The sequence below is a fragment of the Grampus griseus genome, assembly GCF_964374135.1.
Source record: "Grampus griseus genome assembly, chromosome: 20".
Classification (NCBI taxonomy): Eukaryota; Metazoa; Chordata; class Mammalia; order Artiodactyla; family Delphinidae; genus Grampus; species Grampus griseus.
In genome coordinates this window covers 21,799,673-21,824,033 of record NC_139014.1, presented here as the reverse complement: position 1 = coordinate 21,824,033, position 24,361 = coordinate 21,799,673, and the positions used below count along the sequence as shown (strand labels likewise).

At 59.4% G+C, this 24,361-nt stretch overlaps 1 protein-coding gene across 1 annotated transcript in view; it reads left to right on the top strand.

Annotated features, from left to right (window-relative positions):
- Positions 1-24,361, top strand: part of ARHGAP23 (Rho GTPase activating protein 23) — a gene marked incomplete at its 5' end in the record, with an annotated part of 72,272 nt that overhangs the window by 10,347 nt on the left and 37,564 nt on the right. Inside the window, 6 exons of the mRNA XM_082679297.1 lie at positions 13,971-14,132; positions 16,691-16,718; positions 18,040-18,135; positions 18,340-18,418; positions 18,582-18,636; positions 21,717-22,881. Coding sequence (XP_082535423.1) covers positions 13,971-14,132; positions 16,691-16,718; positions 18,040-18,135; positions 18,340-18,418; positions 18,582-18,636; positions 21,717-22,881 — 1,585 coding nt within the window. The remainder of the gene's footprint in view (positions 1-13,970; positions 14,133-16,690; positions 16,719-18,039; positions 18,136-18,339; positions 18,419-18,581; positions 18,637-21,716; positions 22,882-24,361) is intronic.

Genomic DNA, 24,361 nt, shown 5'->3' with positions numbered 1-24,361 from the left:
TCCTCTCCCACCTTCGATCTCCACCAATTTTCCTGAAATCTAGGGTTGGCCGAACACACAGGAGGAAACTGAGGCCTAGGGAGGGGGAGTGTCTTTCGGCCGGGCCTCCAGGGAGAAACTGGTAGTAATGAGGCGTATAATGAGGTGGCTGAGAGCCTGGGCTCTGCCAGCAGACAGACCTGAGCTTGAATCTGAGCTGCCGCTAGCTGTGGCACCCCGGCAAGTTCCTTAGCTTGCAGTCCGGGAAGCTTTTCAGAAACAGTCAAGCTGAGACCTCGAGGATAAGGGATCAGTTAAGGGAAGGTGGGGGAGGGAGAGAGACAAATGTTATATTCCAGGGAGAGGGAACTGTGGATGTGGTGGACCAGCCCTGAGTGGACAAGGGCTTGGCCAGCTGAGGTGAAGGGACAGCGGACCCTACAAAAGAGATGAAGCAGCTTCCCTTTTCTCCCCACCCCTTACTACCTTATTCCAGCACCCCCCACTTTCTGGATCTGGTTCCTACTGAGGAGGGAGCAGGGAATACAGAAAGATGGACAAAGATGCGAAGCAGCCTCTGCCCCAGGTAGACCTTTCCTGGGGGCAGGGGGTTTGCCAACCATCTGCTTTCTCTGAGGAGAAGCTCATTCATTCCTGTACATTCAGAAGCAGTGTGCCGAGCACCCAATCTGTGCCAGGTGCCATGCCAGGAGCTGTGGATTTGACTGCCAGCAAAGCAGACATGGTTCCAGCCTTCCAGAACTCACAGCCCCAGGGGGGAGATGTTGGTCAAAATAACCTCATAAATATACAGGCACCATCTCGAGAGTGCTGTGAGAGGGTGCAAAGGGACCTGACCTGGTCTGGGGGCCAGAGGAGGTGTCTCTGGGGAGTGACTTTTTTGCTGAGAACTGCAGGGTGGGTAGGAGTTAATTAGGGTGTGGGTTGGTGAGGCAGGGAGGGAGCCAGGGAAGAGAGAACAGCATTCCAGAAACAGCATGTGCAAAGGACCTGAGGCTGGAAGGCTGCCTGGTCCGCAAAGGAAATGGAAGGAGGCCAGGGTAACTGGAGCACAGAGAAAGGGGGTGTGGTGGGCATGGAACCCAGAGGCACGTCCCACAGGGCCTGGTGGTCATAGTATTAAAACAATTAGTCTGGACTGTAAGGGGCCAGAGGAGTGATGGAGACTTGGGGTGGAGTGGACATGGTGAAGTGGGTGGACTCAGGAGACATTTGGGAAGCAGAGTCCACTCTGATGGTTGGGATGTAGGGCTGGGGCCATAACCCCTCCCATTTACTGGTTCCCAGAATGCTTTCCTAGCAACTTTGTCAGGCTGCTATCCCTAGCTTCATTTTGTAGTTGAAGAAATAAGAAAACCTGTGTGACCTTGAGGTCACACAGCCAGAAAAGGACTAGGGCCAATACCATTGGCAAGTGTGACCCTTTCTCTAGATCAGCTTTTCTCGATGCTGGGCCAGTGGTCTCTCTCTCACCAGCCTTCTATCCCCCACCCCTAGGCGCCCTGTGGGTTAGCTCAGCATTCCCTACCTAGCACCAGACTGGGTGGGGGACCCAAGAGGCCAAGGTGGTGTGTGGGTGTGTGTCACACTTATCCCAAGAGGCTGCTCTGCTGTTAAATGAGGTAATGCATGGGAAGTGTGCCTGGCATATAGTGAGGGTTCAACAAATGTTAATTACTGCTGTGGCCGTTACAATGTCCCCAAATGCAGAGCCAGGCACATGGTAAGGGGGAGGATCTGGGGCCGAAGGCGTTGCTGCCTGGCCTCTTCTGACCACAGAGCCCAGCACAGAAATCATCTCAGCTCCCTCACAGGCAGGAGCCAGGGGAGGTTGTTTGTCCCTGCAGAGCCACCATCCATCCCTTCCACCCTTCCAGCTGCCTCTGCGGCATCATGGGCTGGATTAGGGAGAGGTTCAACTCTTAGGCAGGGTGAAGGGATAACCTGGGCAGGTTGAGCAGGGCCTGGGGTGATGGGGGGGGTGGTTTCAGGGGTGGAGCTGAGAACCTCTCCCTGCAGGGAGCCCCATGTGCCCTTGGGGAGACTTTGGGGATCTGCTGAGACCTGCCTTGGGAGGGGATGACGTCTCAGCTTGACTTGGACTGAGCGATCCCCTGGAAGAAACCAGTAGGTGCATCTGTTGCCTCTGCCCAGGTGGTCAGATAACAGGAAGCATTTCCAGAGAGAGGTGTGGGGGACAATAGGAAGAGCCATGGCCAGAGTTCTCCCCCAGTCTCCTCTGAAATGAGCTGTTCAGTGTGGAGTCAAAGAATGGATACGATGATTTTGGAGAAGAGTCATTGCAGGCATTTTCTGGCCTTCAGGAATGACTGTCCCTAACATGATCTTGTCTGAAAAAGGGCTCTGGCCTCTCTCCAGGACTCCTTGACCAACTAAAGTGAGACCCTTCCCACAGTTGCTCTGTCCTTCTGCAGAAGACCCTGCTCCTCTGTACGAGATGGGGAGGGTGACCCTGGGGCCTGGTTGGGGGCCTGGAGAGTGCAGTGGGGGAGGTGGGGTGGAAGGAATGAGGGCACCCTGCCCACTCTGGGCTGTGAGGGAGCTAAGTGTGCCAGACCTGGGCCACCAGGGGGCTCTCCCGCACACGGGACCTGCCTGCGTCCCTGACAAGACTGCATCCTTCAGCGTTCAGGCATGGTTTTCTTGGACCGTGTGCACGAGAGAGCACGCGAGAACGGGGTCTTGCCTCTATGTGCACACCCTGGTATGTGTGTATATGTTACGGGTGGTGTGTAAGCGTATGTAGGCTTGGGAAAGACGTGTGTGCTGGGGGGGGTGTCAGGCCTCAGGGGGTCAGGAACCCCATACTTAGCCTGGCTTTTGCTAGAAAAACTCTTCCAAGGTTCTGACACCTTGGAACGTGGCCTCTCAAGGGGCTGTGCGTCCATCAGTCCAGCCTCCGATAGATGGTAGGTCCTCGTCAATGCCAAGGACCTACTCTGTGGGAGGTTCAGACTCCCCTGGAGGCCTGAGAGCTCCCCTTGTGCTCGGTCTACTAGGGCCTCAAAGATGACAGCAGGGGTTCTGAGAAGGCACAATGGACGGGGTGGGAGGGAAAGGTCCTCCCGGCAGGAGGTACCCAGCTGTCCTGGGCAGTCTCTGTGGGCAGGGCCTGCTCCTGGGGCCCATTGGAAGACCCATTCATTTGTTCCATCTTCTTTCAACGATATATATTTTTTTCATTTGAATTCTGACTTTGCCATTTTTTTTGGTGTGTAGCAAGATATACATAACTCAGAATTTATCATTTCTAAGTGTAGAGTTCAGTGGCATTAAGTACATTCACATCGTTGTGCAACCGTCACCATCACATGCCTCCAAAGCTTTTTTTTTTTTTTAATTTATTTATTTCTGGCTGCATTGGGTCCTTGTTGCTGCGCGCGGGCTCCCTCCAGCTGTGGCGAGCGGGAGCCACTCTTCGCCGCCGCCGCCGCCGCCGCCGCCGCTGTGCGCGGGCCTCTCCTGTGGTGGCCTCTCTCGCTGCAGAGCACGGGCTCCAGGCGCGCAGGCTTCAGTAGTTGTGGCTCATGGACTCCAGAGCGCAGGCCCAGCAGTCGTGGCGCATGGGCCCAGTTGCTCCGCGGCATGTGGGATCCTCCCGGACCAGGGCTTGAACCCGTGTCCCCTGCATTGGCAGGAGGATTTTTAACCACGGCGCCACCAGGGAAGCCCACAAATACATTTCTGAAAATTTAGTAGCTGTTGTCCTTAGGAAGCTCTCAGTCTAATGTGGGAGACTCAGGCCAGGCCCTTGAGCAGTCTCCAATCTGAGGAGGAAAGACACAGGCCATGACCTCTGGGAGACTCTGGACTAATATGGGGCAAAAACAACAAAAACAACAATCCTGCTCTCAGGGAGCCCAATCTGATGGAGGAAGCATAACTTCTTCCTTTTGGGGTGTCCCCAGACAGGCCCAGAGACCAGAATGGATACGTGGAGGGCATGCCTTGAGACAGTCAAGGGGCTGATGAGTGTCGTAAATCAGGGGCTGGAGAGGGCTTGTGGTGGGCCCTAGCCCACGCTGGCCCACGGTTGCCTGGGCGATGGCCCCACTGTTTACTTTGTGGCTGGCTCCAGACTCACCGTTTTCTGCAAGTGCTCATTTCCCACCATGAGGAAAGCTACTCATCTTTAGTTTCTCCTCCCTCTGGTGTCCCTGAGGAGGGAACTGGTTCTCTTGCTAGGAGGGGGCCCTGCCAGCCTGGCACCTTTGCCATCCTCCTTGTCTGCTGGGAGCAGGTTCCATCCTGGGGTCTCATGTCGCCCGCCCCTTCCTCACTCCCAGATGGCCTACTGACAGGGCTCTGGGCCTGCCGAAGTTCTGCTATGGAAGGGGGGCTCCTGATGATTCCTCCCTGCTTATTAGGGGGAGGTGGGGCACATAGGGGCCTGTAGGGGGTAGGCAGTGAGAGGTGGTGGTGATGACCTCATGAGTAGGTTCGCCTGAGTTTGTACAGACCTCCTTGAGTGTCTGCATGTGTCACTGTCTTTGTGTACATGTGGCTGAGTTGTCTGCATGTCTGAATGTGAGTGTGGTTGGGTGTGTGAGAGTGTGACTATTCAAAAGACAATAAAAACATCTTGCATTGACCTTGAGGGCATTATGCTAAGTGAAATGAGGCAGAGAAAGACAAATACCTTATGTATGCTCTCACTTATATGTGAATCTAAAAAGAACCCCCAAACAAAACCCCCCCAGACCCCAAGCTCACAGATACAGAGAACAGACTGGTGGTTGCCAGAGTGGCGGGGATGTGGGGTGAAATGGGTGAAGGGAGTCAAAAAGTACAGACTTCCAGTCATAAAATAAGTAAGTCCTGGGGCTGTAATATACAGCATGGCAGCTATAGTTAATAATCGAGTATTGCATGTTTGAAAGTTGCTAAGAGGGCAGATCTTAAAAGATCTCATCACGAGAAAAAATTTCTGTAACTAAGTACGGTGACAGATGTTTAACTAGACTTATTGTGGAGATCATTTCAATATATACATAAACATCCAGCCATGCTGTACACCTGAAACTAATATAACGTTACATGTCAATTATACCTCAATAAAAATTTTTTTAAAAAAGAAAACAAACAAAAGTTTGCATTTATTGAACCCCTATTATATGCTCAAGACTTTCTTTAATTGACTTAATTCTCCTAAGAACCTATGAGGTGGAACTTAGTGTCATTTCCATTTTATTGGTGAGGAACTGAGGCTCAAAGAGGTTAAATAACTCACCCAAGGTCTCACAGCCAGAAAGGGGTAGGGATAGGACTCAGTCCCAGAAGTCCTGGATTCCAGAGGACCCTGGAGCCCACGTGCTAACCCCTGAGCCGTACTGCCACCAAAAGAACTAGGGGATTCTGTGCTGCCTGGGATTGTGTTGGTCCCTCCTTGATTTCTGGCATCACGAGTGCTTCCTCCTCCCTTTTCTCTCACCCGCCCCTCCCCCAGCCTTCCTTGGCTTGGGCCCAGTTTCAGGGTGGGAGAGGAGTGTCGCAACACCCTCACTCGGGGCAAGACTGGCCCTGGATGGGGAAAGCACGGGGTCTGGAGAGACCCTCTGAACCACCCGCTGCCCGCAGGCTAGACCGAGTGTGGGGTTCCCAGGTTCCCGGTGACGCGGGGTTATCTGCACATTGAGGGTGTTGGGGAGACCTGGGCCTGCCTGGCCGGCTCATCCGCTTGGCCTGTTGGGGCACGTCGGGACTGCACACAAGTGGTGCTGGGAAGCAGGCATCTGAGTGGGGCAGGAGGGTGGAGGAGGAAGGAGGGGGCGGCTGCCCTTGAATGAGGAGAGACTGGGGCAGGGGTCAGAGGCCCAGGCACGGGCGGGGCGGGCATGCCTCGGGTATCGCATTGCCTACATGCCTGGGATGAACGGGCTGGCAGGGGATTTGCTCCGTCTGTGTGTGAGGTTGTGCGTGTGGGGTGTCCCAGTCTGATGGTGTGCGATGGGTGTATGGAAGCAGTCGGAGCTTTAGAAATGCCGGATGATTCTCTTGGGTTGGGGGCATTGTTTGTCCTGTGGTTTGAAGCCTGCATTCTGGGAGGAGGCACACAGCAAGCAGAGGAAGGAAATGCAGGCGAATTGACCCTGGGACCCCTCTCTCTCACTTCCCGCGCCACACGCCCTTCAGCAGTATCAGTTTCCCTCCTTCTCCTATCACCTGACCCTTGGGCGGCAGGATGCTTCCCTGTTCCCCAGTTTCTGGTTGTCAGGCTGGCGCCTGCAGCCTTCTGCTCCTCCAGCTCAGCCCACTCTCTGCTTCAAAGGCTTACCTGGGAGGCCCCTAACCCCACTCTCAAACAAACTGTCCGCTCCCAGAGAGAAGAGGCCCTGAACCCCTGACACAGGGGCTCCTTTGGTATGTGTATGGGGGTCTCCCTTGGTGGGGCTGAAGGCAGCTGGCTTGGGCCTGGATCTGGAATTGGGGACCCCTGAAGACTTCAGGAGCTAGGACAACACTAGTAGAACGGTAAGCGCCCTGAGGGTAAGGTCTACACTCATCTTGTTTTTCTAAGGTGTCCCAGCCCCCAGCACAGCTCCTGGCCCACAGCAGGCACTCAAGTCGTGGTTCTTGAATACATAAATGAGAGGATAATGGAAAGAGATCTGAGTTAGGGGTTAGAACCCTGGGATGGCCCCACCTTAGTAAAAGCAAGCCTTGAACCAGTCACTTGTCCTCTTTGAGTCTCAGTTTCAGCATCTGAAAAACGGGTATAAAAACAATCTCAAATATTCAACTCTTAGGGTAAGGGTCAAATGAGATAAAGTGAAAGTGCTTTCAAACATTAAAGGATGATCTCACGTGGAGAGAGGAAGGCCGGATGCCCTCCCTTTGGGGGTGCAGTCCCCAAGCCCTCCGCAGGGGACCTTCAGGAAGATAAGGTTGAATGGATTTTGCAAGCTGTTCAAACTAGAGGATTGATGGGAGGGACTGCTCAGCGGGGTAATTCCTGATTTGGGGGGAGGAAGCTGGCGAGGGTGTAGGGGAGGAGGACTCACACCAGGCAGGAAGGCTTGGAATAGAATCTCAGCTACGCCTGGTATTTCCCAGCCCTTGGCCCCCTCCCCCACTGCACTCTGGGGCCCACCCCACATTCCTTTCCCAAAGGAAATGGGGGAGGGGGCCGAGAGGCTCCCCAGGCCTGGAAGATCATCTATTCAAACTATGTATAAGTTTCTAGGCCCTGCGGTGTGTACCTTGCTCCTGACATGCCTGTGGAGAAAGCTGGGGTGGAGTGGGTGGGGTGGGGAAGGTGTGGGTTTGTGTTGGAGGAGGCTGTTGCCTCCTTCTGGGGGCCCTGTTGCCCCTGCCAGACTAGAGGGCAGGAGATGGGCGTCACAGATGGCTTCTCGTTTCCCAGGTCTCTGCTGCCCTGAATACAGAAACCCCGCGCTGCTTCTCCACCTCGCCTCCCCCTGCAGCCCTCAGAGCCAGCCCTCAGAACCCTTAGCAGTTTCGAAGGAGGGGGGCAGTCAATTCTTTTTTTTTTTAAATGAATTTATTTATTTTATTTTTGCTGCGCGTGGGCTTTCTCTAGTTGCGGTGAGCAGGGGCTACTCTTCGTTGAGGTGTGCGGGCTTATCATTGCGGTGGCTTCTCTTGTTGCGGAGCACGGGCTCTAGGTGCACAGGCTTCAGTAGTTGTGGCTCACGGGCTTAATTGCTCCGTGGCAGGTGGGATCTTCCCTGACCAGGGCTCGAACCTGTGTCCCCTGCATTGGCAGGCAGATTCTTAACCACTGTGCCACCAGGGAAGCTCCAGGGAGGTTGATTCTTGATCCAGATACACAGCAGCACCTGTTGGCCATGAGCGGCTCCATGGGGCGTGAGACGGGAGAGTGAGTCTTATTTCCTCAGAACCAGGGACTGGCCTTGCAGCAAGAGGAAAGGAAGTTAGGCAGCTGGGGGCACTAACTGGCTGCCTGCTGGGAAAGCAGGTCAGACTCTGAGTCAGGACATCCCTGTGGTCATTGCCCTCCATTCGGGGCGGCAGAGGCTGACATGGCTGAGGACATTCTCGGTGGTGCTTCCAGCTGGTCTGAGGCCCTGGTCTTTGGAGGGCGTGACAAGGGCAGGAATGATCCTGACCCAGAAGCCTCGGTTTTCTAGTGATGGGGGCGGGGGAGGTGCTGATGGAGATGCCAGGAATCCTGCTACCCCTGACCGCGGTCCTTTCCCACTCTGTCCCAAGCCCTCCTGACTCAGCGCTGGTGGCAGCCTCGCTCTTCCCTTCCGGCTTCCGCCAGCGTGGGGGTGGGGGTCCAGCTCCTGCACAGGGGGCCCAGCAAGCGGCAAACAGGAAACAGGAGAACAAAACCGCTCCCTGGCCCCCACACGCCTCACCCTCACCCTTCCTCCACCCCCCACCCCCGCTCCTGCCCACCCCCATGGTCCTCTATTTCTCTTCCTTCTCCCCTTGGTTTCCCTTCCTCTCTGTGCCCCTCTTTCTCTCTCCTCTACCTCCCCCCACAGGATCCTCCATCCTGGCCTGTCCTTGCTGGGGACAGCAGGTGACGGGACGAGGGAGGGAAGGGGGAGCTGACTCTTATGCCTGGTTCTCCCTTCTGGTGGCTTCCCCCCCAAGGGCCCAACCCTATGACTCTTCCTCCCCCGACTCCTAGATTTGGGAGCAGGGTTGGGCTGGATCTGCTCCCCTCTGCCCCCAGCCTCCCTTACCTGGATGCTGGCTAGAATTTAGGTATAAGACCCGAAGTTGGAATGAGGGGCTCCGGACTTGGAGTCCCAGCGCTGCCCTAACGAGCTGGGTGCTCTTGGGCTTCTGTTGTTTTCTGAAAACTAGGTCAGGGCAGTGGCCCCAGGCCCCGGGGAGTGGCTGTGCGGGGGGAGCACACCGTGGACAGTCAAGTGGGATAGAAATGGGGGTGGCCATGACACGCCTACTAGCCAAGGCCTCTGTCGGCCCCACCCGGGAAGGGGCCTGGGAAGAGAGAGAGCCAGGAAGGGGCGGAGGGCAGGGTCTGCCATGGACTGGGGCTTCCTGTCTGACTCACATGCTAGGGGTGAGGTGGGGGCCAGCTTGGAGCCCATTGTCGGCTTGTGGTGGCCCCTCTGGGTAGAGCATGATGGGCAGGGAGTCCTGGGGAAAAGGGTCCGTCACACGCTCCCACAGGTGGTGGTGGGAAGGGTATAACGTGACTCTGAGGTGGGGTGATTATGAGAGAGCGCTGCTGTCTGAGCAGGGCAGTGTGTGTGTGTGTGTGTGTGTGTGTGTGTGAGACCTGAGGGGGCACGGCAGCAATGCATGGAGTGGGTGTGCTGGGTAGTGTGTGCACGTCCTCTAGGTGTGTGCCTTCGTGGGGTTTGTGGGTCTCTCTGGGGGGTGTGTGTGGAATGTATGGGTGGGCAGGTGGGGGTCTGGTGTGCTTTCAGGGGCACAGTGGGTATGCTTGCAAATGTGTCTCTGTGGGGTGTGTGGGCCATTGTACCCATGGGAGGGTGTTCAAAGTGTGTGCGCACACAGAAGGATGGCCACGTGCAATGTGTATATGAGGGGAATAGTGTGTGTGTGTGTGTGTAGGGTATGTGGACAGAGGGGGAGTGAGTGACTGTGTGTGTGTCGGGGAGGGTGTGGGCTGTCTAGATGTGTGTGTGGTGCGGGTCTGTAAAGGTGGGTTGGGTGTGTGTTGACATGTGTACGCGTGGGAATGTGTATTTCTCTGGGGCACCGGCAGCTGGTTGAGCTTTGGACTGGAAGGAGTATAAGCGTGCGCGGGCAGGTACAGTAAGTTTTTGTGTGAGTGGGGTGTGTGTGTGTGTGTGTGTGTGTGTGTGTGTGACTGCGGGGGCTCTGTGCAGGCCCTCTCGTGTGTGGGGGGCGTGAGTGTGTGGGATGGGGCGGCCGCGCACAGGGGCCGCCCCGGAGGGGGAGGCGTCTGCCCTGCGAGACTCGCCGGCGTGTCCGGGCTCAGGCGCCCTCGGCCAGGAGGCGCGGGAGGCGCGGAGCTGCTGCAGCCGTCCTGCCGCCGTCCGCGCGGGCCGGCCGTCCCCTCGGGGCCCCAGGGCTCCGGGCCCGTGGCTCCGGGGGGCGGGCGGGGACCCCCGGGGCCCGCCCGCCGCCGCCGCCGCCGCCCGGGGGGCCGAGGACGCCGCCCGCCGGGCGCCGAAGAGCGGCCGCCGGCCCCCGCGCAGCGCGCCAGTCTCCGGAAGCCCGGCACACGGCGCGCTGGGGCCGGGGCGGCGGCCGGGCCCGGGGGCCCCCTCCGGCCGCGGCGCTCGTGGGCAGCGCTGTGTGGCGCGTGGAGCGCGCGGGGGCCGGGGGCTGGCGCTGGGAGCGCGCCGTCGGCGTGGACTGCAGCGCCCCGGAGCCGCGCTGCCTCTGGCTGCCCTGCCTCAGCCACAGCGACCGCCGCGCGCCCGGGCAGCGCCCGGCCAGGGTGAGCGCCTCGGGGGCCAGCGGGGTCGGAGGCAGGGGCAGGGGGTCCGGGCAGGCCTCGCCCCGGTGGGTGGGACCGGGCCACCAACTCCCTGCGTTCCTTGAGCTGTGTGCGCCCTGCTCTTGGGGACCGATCCCCTCCGGAGTGGAGAGTGAGTGAGAAGCTGGAGAGATGTAGGTGAGGGCGGCAGGCTCGTGGCTGAGAGCTTTACCAGGGGTGCCGGATTACAACCCTCAGTCTGCCTGTGGCCTCCAGTGGGCTCAAGCCTCTTGGTTTATAGGCGGTGGAAGGATGGAAGGGACCAGGGTTGTTTGAAGAGATGCCAGGACATGGAATCCTGCAGAGTTTGGGCTGGCAGTGACCCTGAGTCAGAACCATGCAGGGGTACCCTAATGAAGCAGGAGGGGCATCACTCTGCCGCCTCCCTGGTAGGGGACCTGGGCGCAGAGACACACAGGGTTTTCAAGCGAGCCAAGGAGGCTGAGGTGGCAGAATGGGCCCCAGCAGGTAATGAGTGATCTCAGGGTGAGGACTGACAGGGCTGGAGAGGGGGGTGGGGACAGCGTTTCGGGATCCACCAGGCTGGTAGGGCGTGAGTCACAGTGGGCGCCATGCCCAGCATGAAAGCTGCACTCCCTGCAATGACCTCTTTATGCTTCTGGGGGAGGGGAGGAGCAGGACTCCTGGGTTCTAGTTCCTGGTGTTGCCAACCCACCACGTGTCCAGTTCTGTCTAATTTGTGGCCCTGGGGTCACCTGCCCTTCTCCCACCATCAGTTGTATTTCTAGATGTCTCTTTCTTTCCTGACATGAGAGTGGGAGTGTTTGGAAATAGGTCTGGGCCTGGGAGCATTAATCAGTGATTTCCCTATGTCTTCTGAGCCTCTCGCTCTCCTTCCCCTTGTCTCTGTGCCTACCTCAGACAGCAGAGTTGGGGATGTGTGTGAACTGTACCTCTTCCCAATCTAATCACCTTCCATTGCTGCTCCCTTCTCTGTTTCTGCACCTGTCACCTCCCTCCCCTTCAAGAGGAGAGCAAGACCCAGTATTGTCCCAGGTTGGAGGGGAGGAGAGGAGAGGAAACATGCATGTATAACAGAATGAAGGACTGAGGTTAAAACTAAGGAAGAGCCTCCCACAGGAGAGCGGCGAAATCTGGCCACTGATGGGGGCCTCAGTGTCTCCTCTTCAGGCAGGGGTGTGGTAGCTGTGGTGGGGGATTACCACACTGACATTCTCAGGAACCTCGTTGGCAGGGATGGGGGAAGGAGCAGTGGAAGGAAGGAAAAGAGGAAAGGCAGAGGTAGAGCTTAGGGAGGGGGCACCCGTGGTGCCTGGGTGAGGAGAGGACCTGAGAGAGAAAGGCATGCCCACTGCCCTGGATTACAGGCCCCTCCTCTAACCGCCCCAGCCGCCCCCAGGAGTGGCACCCCCAGGCAGCTGGCAGCTCCAGTCAGGATGTGTGCTGGGGGAAAGGTGGGGGACGTGCGGGGACCTGTCCCAGCCACTTCTCGTCACTGGGGCAGCTGGTGGCTTAAACCTTAATCCAGGACACCAGCAAACAATAGGCCCTGTGAACAGCCTCAGCCCAGAGCCCGGGTGGAGGGCATGCAGGGGAGGCACCCCACACTGGGGAAGAGCAGGGGTTTTGGTAGGAGGGAGCAGTGGAGGGTCCCCTGAGGCCCTCTTCCCTCCCTGATCAGTTCCTTGCCAGGTCTGTAGAGATAGGAAATCCAGGGGATTTCAGACCTCAGCAGAATTCCCAGAGAATTTTCTCCTCTGGGCTCCTCAGACCCCCATGGGGGTGTGGGGCACAGTGGGAGAGTCCAGACTATAGCCACAAGTGGAAGGAACTGAGGGGCCATCACTGGGCCTCCTGCCCGATGCCAGAATCCCAGCTAAGTCCTCCTAAGGCCTCCTGGGTGGGGGTTGTCCAGCTTTTGCTTGGACCCTTGTGAGGACAGAGAACTCACAGCCTCATCCGGGTAGCTTTGCAGAAGTGTGTGATTATAGGGTGGTCTCCCTGGCCCAGAGCTTCACTCGGCCTCCTCGTATCTTCCACCTGGCTGTGTCCTCTGGGACCGTACCAAGTAAGCCTATTGCCTCTGTTACGTTTTTCTTTAATCTACTGAGATTTGAGGATATCCCCTCCCCAAACCTCCCGCCCCATGCAGCCCAGCCTCCCACCCCACTCAGAAATCCCTAGCTTAGGGCTGGGCACAGGACCTGCTCTTTCTGCCGGATGTGTGAGCAGGAGGGTGGATGCAGGGACTTCTCAGTACCGGTACATTCGAGTGGCGGATTCGAGCTGGGGAAGCCAGGGGAACTTCGTAGTGAAGTGGGAGCCCCTCACCCCGAAACCGATGGTCTTCTTCCCTCTGCACCCAGCCGCGCCTGTCTTCCCGCAGCTGAAGGCTCCTGCCTGGTGCCAAGGAGGAATGAGGGGGTGAGGACTGTTGAGGGTGGGGGAGGGGCTTCTTGCCCTTTGAGGGGTTTGGGTTAGGGGCACCAGGTAGGTTAGGCTGCCCGAGGTCAGGGGTTAAAGAGCCCCCGAGGGAGCCCTCCTGGCTTTTCACTAGGCAGCCTGTCCGTGGCTCCCATGTCCTCCAGTCTGCCGTCTGCCTCCCTGTGTACCCATCTCTCTGACACCCTCCTGTCACCCACTTTCCCTCTGTGTCCGAGCAGGGCACTTGAAGGGAGCCCCCTCTCAGGCACCATCCTCCTCTTCTCCCTCTTGCCTCAGAAACAGACCCGTGTGCCCCCAAACCCTTGTCTTCAGACACCCTCTGCCCTGTCATCTTGGGGAGTCCCAAGTATTCCGGTGTGGCGGCCAGAGGGCAGCGGAGTGTCTCCCCTCCCCCCCCACACCCGGTTCTCCACTCAGTTCCGGTGAACCAGCCAGGCCTCTGGGCTGGGCTCCGAGCCTCAGTCCCGTCAGTGGACTCTCTGATGTCCAGTCCGCTCCCTGTGGTTCGTCGTCCCCCACCTGTTCCTGCTGCTGCTCCTGAAGGATGCACGTGTGTGTCAGTCTCTTTGCGCCTGTGTGTGCTGTGTGCGTGTGTCTACCTGAGTGAGCATGTATGTGCTCATCGGTGTGTCTGTGCACCTTTGCACATGAGTGTGCTTGTCTGGGTGTTTGGGATGTGTCCTGTCTGCATGAGTGTGTATGGATGGGTCTGTGTCTGCATAGGTGTGCGTGTGTGCATGTGTGAGATTGGGCAGCAGGCAGGGATGAGCTCAGACAGCGGCAGACACTTCCCAGGCCGGAAGGCTGTGTGTCCAGAGTCAGTGAACGTTGGCCGAACCGAATTGAATGGACACGTGGCTCGCTGCACTGTTATTTCCCTGCTCACAAGGTGTTGTGAGGGGATTGAGGAAAGAAAGAAGGAAGAAGCTGTTGGGCTGATGAGGGGGGAAGGGAAGGAGGAAGGGGAGAGCAGGGGTTCGGTCAGGGCACAAGAGGGTCTGTGCACCTGGCAGCCCCCCAGGTCCTCTGGGCTGCAGGAGGCAGTGTGCAGACTGGCGTCTCACCCTGGCTCCCTGTGCTCCCACAGCTGCCACTGGGCCCAAGAGATGGGTGCTTTCCCGGGCGCCCCCTCCCCTGGCAGGGCCCGAGGACACTGCGGCTGCACAAAAGCCTCCAGGACGGCTTTGGCTTCACCCTGCGCCACTTCATCGTGTACCCGCCTGAGTCCGCCGTGCACTGTAGCCTGAAGGTACACGTCCTGTGCCCCTGCCGGCCTGGCCTGAGGGAGCTTTCAGGGGGGATTCCTTTGTGCTGTCCCCTCTCCGGTGCTTTGGTGGCCTGGACAAGAGGGTCACCGAGAGGCAGGGGCAGCCCTGGCTGGGTCATCTGTGTGGGGTGATCGTAGACAAGCCGCCTCCCACTCTGGGCTCAGTCTTCTCAGGAGAAGGGGCTGTGGCTGGCTTGGGGCAAGGAGCTAGAGGTGGGGGAGCCGGGATGCCCCCCCCAACTCTCAGCCTCTGGGAGGTGAACAGCTTCTCAGAGAGATGGGCTTCCGGGGACCCCTTGTCCAGTGGCCACTTCTGAGCTGGGTTAGTTGCCTCTACCCAGCCTGAGCTCTCCGGGAGCCTGTCCTCCGGGACCCCTCCCAGAGCGCCCCAGGCCCTTGCTGGCCTCAGATTTGGGCCTGGAAAGAGCCCTGGGATGGGCTGGAGACCTGGGTTCCAGTCCTGGCACAACTCCTAACTCACTGTGAATGTTGGGTGGGCTCACCCTCTCTGGGCAGCATTTCTCCTGCCATCTCCTGAGGGCATGGATCTATTTGACCCCTGAGGGCCCTTCCAACCCTCATATGAGCATCCAGTTCTCTGAGTCCAGGAACCAGGGCTACTCAGCCTAATCCACGGTGTGGGCTGGGGGTGGGGGTCCGTGACAGGAGGACATGAGGGGGGCCTAGGCAGGAACTAGGGCTCCCGAGGAGGGGCCGGCTCCCTTCCCCCACCTCTCTCCCAGCAGGAGGGGAGAAAGATTTATTCTGGAGTCCGTGAACCTGTTTCTCCCCTCCCCCAGGGCTGGGACCGGCCTGCACAGCTGTTGGGGGACTCTCCCTTGGGGAGCTTAGTCCCACCTGCCAGAGAACCAAGGCATTGGATTTCTCTGCCTGTGTCTGTGTGCCTGCACGTGTCTCTTTGTATGCACACGTGCGTGCATGGTATGCTAGTCATGTACGTGCATGCGTGTATATCTAGACACGTGTCTGTGTATACGCTTCATGTGTACACGTTGCTGTGCAGCTCTCACACCTGTCCCTGAGTCTGGGGCCCCTGCATAAACTCTTTGCACTGGCTGTAAGTGGGGGCTGATGGTGTGTGGGAGGGGCCCTGCCTCACCCCTTATGCCCCAGGACACCAGCCTCCCAATTCCCTGGAACCTCCCTCCAGTCCTTCCAGCCCTCCTTCTCCAGAATGTCCCTCCTTCCTGGCCCTTCCACCTTCTCTCAGGGAGCCCTGCTGAGGGTGACCCTGCAGACACAGCCTGAGTGGTCTAGACTGGGTGGTGGACCTGTCTCAGAGAGACCTCGCTCACATGGGGGGCTGGAAGACCCTGGGGCAGGGCAAGCCAGGGACGGGCTCCATCCCTTTCCAGAACATGCCCAGGGCTGGGAGCCCACAGGGAGCTCACCCACCTCAAGGCACCCATCTGCCTCTGCGACCCACTCACTGTGCTGGCAGCTCACATCAGCGGGCACACTCCCCGCACGGGAGGGCAGGGCCAGAGGGACTCCTCTCCAGCAGAGCCCAGCAGCCTTCCTGTCCTGGCTGGGATGCCCAAGAGTCCTGGGTTCCAGCACTGGCTCCTCTGTTGTCTCTGAGTGGCCTTGGACAAGTCACACCCTGTCATCTGTGAAGTGGATGATCTGTACAGAGGATTAGACAAGACGACCCCAAAGGTCCCGTCCAACTCGAAGATGCCACACCCTGCTGGCCTGGCCTGTCTCTCTCACTTTGTCCTGCCCTTGTTCCTGATTCCTCCCCAGATGCAGTGCCCTGCCCCGCCCCCTCACTCACCAGGATGACCCCAGACACCTCCCTTGTGGGTCTCCTCGACTCCATTTCTTAGCCCTGCACCTAGACACCAGAAGTATTTTCACATCTGCTCTCTCCCACTCAAGAACCTTCACTGGCTCCCTCTTTCTCTCCTTTCAAAGCTGAAAGCTTTAGTCTGACTCCTGTCACTTGCTGGTGTTGACACTCCTTCTGCTTCAGCTCAGTTGATCCAGTCCTGTTTCTGCCACCAAGTACCAGCACACTCCACTCACCTCACCCAGAATGCCTTCTCCCAGCCGGCGTCAAACTTGCCTTAAAACCCCCTCCCAGAGGGGCTCTAATCAGGCCTTCCCTCCCCATGCTCTAAGAGCTGATAGCCACTGTTTGCACTTGTCATGCCTGCTTATCTGTGTCTGCCTGGGTCCTGTCTGTGTGTGAGTGTGTTTGGCCCCTCCCCCATTGGGCTTCGAGCTCCCCAAGGGAAGGGGTCGTGGGTCCCCCATTGGATCGGGGCCTTTCGGACGGCTGAGATGTTGATGCAGCAGGATCGGCAGGCGTGAGAGGGGGCTCCTGTCACCGGGGAACGCTGCCTGGGACTTGACCTCCCCGTGGACACCCCTCCCACCCCCTCTGGCTGCTGGGCTAGTTGAAAGATGATAAGAGGGGAGGCAGCTGGGTGGGGGAGCTTGAAGGGGCCCTCCCAGGTGGAGCTGGGCCTCCCCCTGTGCTGCCGAGGGCCCACACCCACCTCTGTTCCCTGCAGGAGGAAGAGAATGGAGGCCGAGGAGGAGGTGAGGAGTGGCAGGGGGCTGGGCTCCAGGGGCTGGGGCTGAGCTGGGACTGGTCCTCCCGCTGGTGTCTCTCCCTCTCCCCCAGGTCAGCCTGGATTCTGCTGCGCCCCCCACCCTTGCCTGATGCCCCTGTCTTGCCTCTTCCCTGTGTGTCCGCTCGAAACCTCTGCTCACTCTCTCTGTCCTCCCTTTCTTTTCTCACAGTTGTCTTCCTCTGGGCCTGTCCATTGTGCGCTGGGGGTGGCGTTCTGGGGAGCAGATAGGTTTCTAAGCCCTGGCCCCTGCCCTGGAGTTACTCCCAGCCTAGATGGAGGCAGAGGCAGGGCCTGCAGGGCCCTTGGGGCAGGAGGTAGTGCGCCGCTGATCAAGGGCTATCCTTGGGGATAGAGACACTGGGGTTCTCGGGGCATGACGGGGGCCCTGAGGTCTTTCTCTTTTCAGATGGGAGCCTAACTCCCCTGGCTGTCACCCTTGCTCTCCCAAACGGCTCCTTACTGGAACCCAGGCTTCCCGGGGTATTCAACACAGAACCCCTTGAACAGGCAGACTTCCTTCTCTGCCACTGGGGGCTTTGCTGGGCAACCATGGGGCCACTGTCTTCCCGAATCCCCATTGCAGAGGCCTGTGCTGGGGGAGGAACCAGCTGACCTAGAGCAGGCCCGTTTCTCTGGTGGAGACAGTTAACAGTTAGCAGTTAGCACTTAGCAGCAGAGGAGTATTGCTGGGGTGTAACATGATGTCATGAAGGGCCGAGTGCCAGTCCCGGGATCCTTAGGCCTCTGCTTGGAGTGCCCTGACCCTGGGGGAGGGAGTGGGGTGGGAGGTGCAGGTGCTGGGTCTCTGTGAACCTCAGGGTCTTGCTTGGCTCTCCTTGGGTCTGGGTGTGGACACTCTGTGTGTGTGGGTTTTCCTCCCTGCTGTGTATCTTCAGGGCTTTCATGGCACCCTTCCTTTGTCTTGTGACTTGTGTGTGTGTGTGTGTGTGTGTGCGCGCGCGCGCGCGCGTGCGCATGTCTGTCTGTCTGCCCCTCTAGACCGTGAGCTCGGGAAGGGCAAGGGCCAGGTCTGTCCATCCTCTGTAGTCTACTTTCTAGCACAGTGCTGGGACGCAGGAGCCATTTAGGGAGCGACTCCGTGTGTTTTCGTTTTCCCAGCAGTGTGTTGTCTGATCCTGTACATCCGTGTCCCTGTGGATGTGTGGGTCTGTGTTTGTGTCCGTGTGAGTGCGATCACTGTCTGAGTGTGTGTCCCCTGTGTGTGTAGCGTGCATGGGTGTGACCTTCAGCAGCCACCCCCAGCTAACCTGGCTGATGCTCCCCAGGACCCTCCCCCCGGCACCGCCTGGAGCCCATGGACACCATCTTCGTCAAGAATGTGAAGGAGGATGGCCCTGCCCATAGGGCGGGGCTTCGAACAGGTGAGCTGTCCCAGTTACATGGCTCATCGATCGCACAGCTCTGGGTCTCTTCTCCCTACCCTCTGGTTAGGATGGAATTTCGGGATCCAGGTGTTGGGGAGGCTCCTGTCCCCCACTGTCATCCATACATGGTACAGGGGTTCTCAGGTAAGGCCATTGACACCCTTTGGCCTGCTCACCTGTGGCCCTATCCCTGGTCCCCAGGAGACCGGCTGGTGAAGGTGAATGGGGAGAGCGTCATCGGGAAGACCTACTCCCAGGTCATAGCTCTGATCCAGAATAGGTGAGCGCCCCTGCCTCCCTTCTCCCACGAGAGCCCCCAGCCCACTCACAAGTCCCTACTCACCCCACCCCCTTGGCCCTGGTGGTGCCCTGGCGACCAGGATCCCTGTTCTCCCAGACCCTGTTGCCTCAGCCTGGCCTGACCCCCTGCCCTGTCTCTGTAGCGATGATACCCTGGAGCTCTCCATCATGCCCAAGGACGAGGACATCCTCCAGCTGGTGAGTCCTGCCCTGCTGTCTGAGGTGGAGGACCCTGGGTGCTGGGGGCAGGATGCAGCCCTTCTCCTTGGGCCTCCCTCCTGCATCGGGCCCCCTGGGAGGCGGAGGAGTGAGTGTGGGGGCAGCACCAGCCCGGCATTGCCCAACTGGGGATGCCAGGCCCGTCCCGGGCTGGGGCTGCTGGTTGCTTCAATCGGGGCTGTGCTGGGGGAGGGGAAGGCGCTGGCCTTGGCCGGCAGGATTCCTGCCAGGGTGTTCGGAAGGAGCGTGGCCCAGTGGGCCCTGCCAGACTGGCACGTTCCTGTGGCTCCCGTGAGACACCTGTTCCCCACACCACTCCCTGCCTGGCCTCGAGTGAGCGTGTCTCCTATAGATGTGTCCACACACACACACACACACACACACACACACACACACAGTACCCCACTTTCGTGTGCTCCCATTCACACTGCATACCATGGACCACCCAATACATAAGCAGAGAACACTAGATACACAGCCGCACACAGCCCACCCTTCAACTAGCACACCGTACACTGCAGTATGTGATGACACACACCACCTGCCAGACACACCATACCAGGCACTTACCACGATACACACCACCCCTCGGTGCTACACACAGGCACCCACTACCCCACACCCACGACCACAACGTCACAGCGTACCACACACTCCTCAGCATCTCAGATCCCCACAACACCGCAGTGTGTCCCACCACATACACCTGGACTTCTCATCGCCACAACACGAACACTTAGGACATCACAGATGTTTGCTGTTGTCACAACACGTACGCCCACAGACATCGCGCAGCCTGCTCCATCCCAGCACAGGCGCGTGCGCTCACCGGTGTCACAGCAACCCGGACTTCCACAATCACGATGCGAGTGCAAATGCCCTTTCCGTCACAGCTAGCACTCGGCGTTCACCCACCGCTCACAGAGCAGGCACCACAGACGCTGCACGCGGCGGACCCTGCCCTCACACGTATACCCGTTTATGCCACGCGCTCCGTGCGCATCACACACGCACACTCACACACACATGCTGTCTCTCTCTGTTTCGCCCCCAGCTCTGACCCCAAGTCCAGAGCGGTCCTCTCTGCCCAGTGCCCAGTTTCCTGGTCTCTTGGGTGCCAGCCAGATGCCAACTTGCTTGCCCCCGAGGTCACTGCCCCCACCCCCCACCCCGAGACGGCCTAGGGCCAAGCCTGGGAGGTCCTGGGAGCTGCAGTGCTGGCTTCTGCCCTGGATGTGCTCTCACAATCACTGTAATCACAGTGCCATGCTTGGCCCCATGCCCCTCTGGGAACCTCCAGCCCTTGACCTCGATTGTCCCCTTGCCCTTTCTGGGGAGGGGGAGGCAGGGGCGGGGGCCCAGAGGGGTGGGCGGCTCTCCCCAAGTCTCCAGGGCCCTGCCCGTACGCCCTCAGGCGGTGTGCTGGGGGGGATGGGGTGTGACAGGGCGGGACCTGGGGCGTTGCTCTCTCCAGCCGGAGGGGGGCAGGGTGGGACAGCAGCCTTGAGCTCTGCTGCCCAGGCTCGGGTGGGCAGGCAGTCCCAGATGTCAGCATCTGGGGGCCTCTGCTGGCCCCCCTCTCTCTGGCTGGCCAGAGGGTGGGGCCCAGGCATTCCTGTGGTTGGGAGCCAATGCTGGAGGCCAATGGGGCCGCGGCAGCCGCTGACGCCACCGCCGACGCGGCGAGGCCCCTCCACACCCATCTTCCCCTCCCTCCTCCTCCCGCCAGCGAGAGAGCCGGTGGGGGCCCGAGGGCAGCCGCGGGGAGGGCAGCCTGGGGGGACGGAGGCCAGGGCCGGCACAGTGATCAGTGGGGTTTAGCGGGGGGCGGGGGGAGGGTGGAGGCGGGCCGGGATGCTGCCGCCACTGCCGTGATGTGGGGAGTCCGGGGAGCCGGCAGGATGGCAGGAGGGAGAGGTACGTGAGTGTTCCCGGCCGGCCGGCCGGCGTGTGGGTCCGAAGGGGGCTGACTGAGTAGGGGTGTGGTCTAGCTCGTCCTCATCACATGATGTGTGTGCCTGGGACGGGAGGTGTAGTTATTTGTCTGTGTGTGTGTCTCATTGTGTTTCTCTATGTGTGTGTGAGTGTGTCTCTGGGTGTGTATTTTCCTGTGTCTCCTTGTGATGTGTGTGTATGTGTGTTTGGTTTCACCCTCCCTCTTTGATACTTCGCCCTGAGATAGGCCCCCGGGCAGCCCATCATGGGCCAGGCTAGGCCAGGGCCACAAGGCTGCTGTCCCTGGGGGCCGCCTCCTTTTTTGGCTGGGCCTGGGCGCCGGCCCCCGGCCCCCGGCCCTGTCACTCCTCAGCAATGCAGCGTCAGCCTCAGCTCCCAGCGCCAAATCCCAGGCCTGGGGTGCCAGAAGGTGGCCCAAGGCCCCTTAGCCAGTCGGGCCCCTCCCCCAAGCCTGGCCCAGAGAAGCAAGTTCCTCCTCACCCCAGTGGCCCAGGAACCGGGCCCTCAGCTTCCCATCCAGGGGATGGAGGGACAGCTGGGCTCTCCCAGCCCCTGCCCACCCCCAGCCCACCCCACCCTGGACACACCCCTTAGGCCGCTTCCTCCCCTGTCGTCTGCCACCTTGACTGGTCTCTGGTAGGGTTTCCCGGCTCCACCCGAGGGTCTGTGGGCACCATTGGACGTAAGAAAGCAGGGAGGCAGCTGAGGCCAGCATCGGGGGAGGACCCCAGAAAACAGATGTTGGAATGTTTGTGGCTAAAGGCAGTCCTTGTCATAAGTCTTAGAAAAATCCTGGCTCTTTCTCAAGTGAGTGTGTGTGTGAGAGAGAGAGAGAGAGAGAGAGAGAGAGAGAGAGAGAGAGTGTGTGTGTGTGTGTGTGTGTGTGTGTGTATGTGTAAGACTCTCAAAGGCCTCTTATTTCTTTGTCCCCCCCCCACTCTCTTTGGAGCATGCACTCTCACCCCCACCCACTCAGGACTCCCCCTGCTTGGTCCCCTCCCTTCAGTCCCCTTCTCTGGAGACCTTGACCTCCAGGGGCTGCTGTAGCCTTCCCCTGTGAGACCTGTTCAGACCTGCTTACCTGCTTCTGTGTCCCTGGCCAGGCCTACTCCCAGGACGCCTACCTGAAGGGGAACAAGCCGTATTCTGGAGAGGCCCGGAGCATCCCAGAGCCACCCCCAATCTGCTACCCCCGAAAGACCTACGCCCCGCCAGCCCGGGTCTCTACCTGGGCCACTATGGTGCCTGAGCCACTCTCAGCACTGCCCAGTGACCCCCGGAGTCCTGCTGCCTGGAGTGACCCGGGGCCCCGCATCCCGTCTACTGCCCGCTCCCATCCGGACAACCCTTCCTTGGGGATGAGCCAGCCCCGCCCCAGCCCTGGTGCCTTCCCCCACCTCCCCTCGGAGCCCCGGACGCTTCGTGCCTTCCCGGAGCCTGGCAGCCGGGCGCCCCCCAGCAGACTGGAGTGCCAGCAGGCCTTGTCACACTGGCTGTCGAACCAAGTACCCCGCAGGGCGGGGGAGAGACGGTGCCCCGCCATGCCCCCCCGGGCCCGCAGTGCCTCCCAGGACCGGCTGGAGGATGTGACTGCCCACCGCCCGTGGCCCTGCTCCACCTCCCAGGGTGCCTTGAGCCAGCTGGGCCAGGAGGGCCGGCTCCGCGCTCGCTCAGACGACTACCTGAGCCGGGCCACCCGCTCAGCCGAGGCGCTTGGGCCAGGGGCACTGGTGTCGCCCCGCTTCGAGCGCTGTGGCTGGGCTTCCCAGCGTCCATCTGCCCGCACCCCTGCCTGCCCACCCAGGGACCTGCCCGGGCCCCAGGCCCCACCCCCGCCTGGCCTGCAGGGCCTGGATGACGCTGGGTATATCGGATACCGGAGCTATAGCCCGTCATTCCAGCGCCGGACTGGACTTCTGCACGCCCTCTCCTTCCGGGACTCGCCCTTTGGGGGGCTGCCCACCTTCAACTTGGCCCAGTCCCCTGCACCATTCCCACCGGAGGCCTCTGAACCACCAAGAGTTGTCCGACCAGAACCCGGCACCAGGGCCTTGGAGCCTCCCGCCGAGGATCGCCGTGACGAAGTGGTCCTGAGGCAGAAGCCTCCAACGGGCCGCAAGGTCCAGCTGCCCCCTTCCAGACAGATGAACCTTGGGTTTGGTGATGAGCCCCCAGAGCCAGAGGCCAGTGGGCGAGGGGAACGCCTGGGCAGAAAGGTGGCCCCTTTGGCCACTACTGACGACTCTCTGGCTTCCATTCCCTTCATCGGTGAGTGACGGTGAACAGCAGGTGGCTGTCTTGGGAGACTTGGTTTTCTGTGCCCTGTTGGACTTTACCCACCTGCCACCGTGGGCAAAACTCTGGGTTGGGTGCTGATGGGGTCAACCCGTTTCTGTGTCCGTCCATCTGTCTGTCCATCCAACTGTCCATTCTTGCGTTCCTCCATCCATCCTTCTGTCTCCCTCCCATCATCCCGTCATCCTTCTTCCCATTCATTGACCCTTCCAGCCTTCTTTCCATCCACCTTTACTTCCCCCTCCCTTCTCCCTCCCTTCCTTCCCTCCTTCCCTCCCTCCTCCTCCCTCCTTCCTTCCATTGTTCCTTCCTTTCACCTGTCCTTCCATCCTTTCATTCTTTCTTTTCCATCCTTCCTTTGTTCCTTTCACTCTTTGTTCTTTCTGTCCACCCTCCATCCCTCCATCCATCCAACACATATTTGTGTCAGGCACTGTGCTAGGCTCCGTGCTCTCCTGGAGTGTGTGATCCAACCATGGGAACAGATGATCAGACAAGAACGATCCAGTTGAATGGGTGTGTGATAGGAGTACAGGGAGCTCTAGGAGGCAGAGAAGGGATAGACCGGGGCATGGTGGCCAAGGAGAGAATCTTGGAGAAAAAGGAAATTTCGGCTAAGACTTGAAGGAGTTAGTCAGGGTAAGCATGTTCAGGGAGAGAGACTAGAATATGAAAAGACCCTGAAGTGAGAGGTAGGATGCCCTTCCAGGTCATCGGAACAGGTCTGGCGGGGCCTTGTCAGTCACTGGGGAGTTGGGATTTCATTCTGAGAGCAGAGGGAATACTGAAAATTTGCTGCCTTTAGAATAGATGTTGGGTAAGGGAGAGGCAAGAGAGTGGAGGGGTCAGTGATTCCCAGGTTTCTGACCTTACGGGACGGTGGAGCTTCACCTCCATATTGGGAAAGAGAGGGAGCGAGGCAGGAAGAGGTTTCGGCTGAATAAGAGGCGCTCATGGAGGGAGCAGAATGAACCGGACTGGGTCTAGGGGCTCGGGAGGAAGACTGGGGTGCAGGAGCCCAGAGATGGTAACTGGGGCTGAGAGTGGTGAGCTCACCCTAGGGCAGCCGTGGGAGTAGCGGAGAAGCAGCCCCGGCCAGGAGAGGAGGCACAGCCCTGGCCCCCCAAGCCAGCCTTCAGTCTAACAGGGCAGACGCAGCCTCTTGTCTCAGTAAGCTCCCAGTCTGAGGGCGGGAGGTAAAGTCTTTAGTTTCAGTGTCCTTCCAGTCTTGGGGGGGGGGGGACGTGGCAGCCACCTTCAAGGAGCCCCCAGCTGATGGGGGATATGGTCCTTATCCTCAAGAAGCTCCCAGTCTGATGGGGGAGACACCAGCCATGGCCTCAGAGAGGCCTGCCTCCCGGCCAGGACTGAGAGAGATGGCTCGACCCCACTCCTGGTGCCCTCAGTGTGATGGAGGAGGCAGAGGCTGAGCCTCCGTGACCACAGTGGGAGG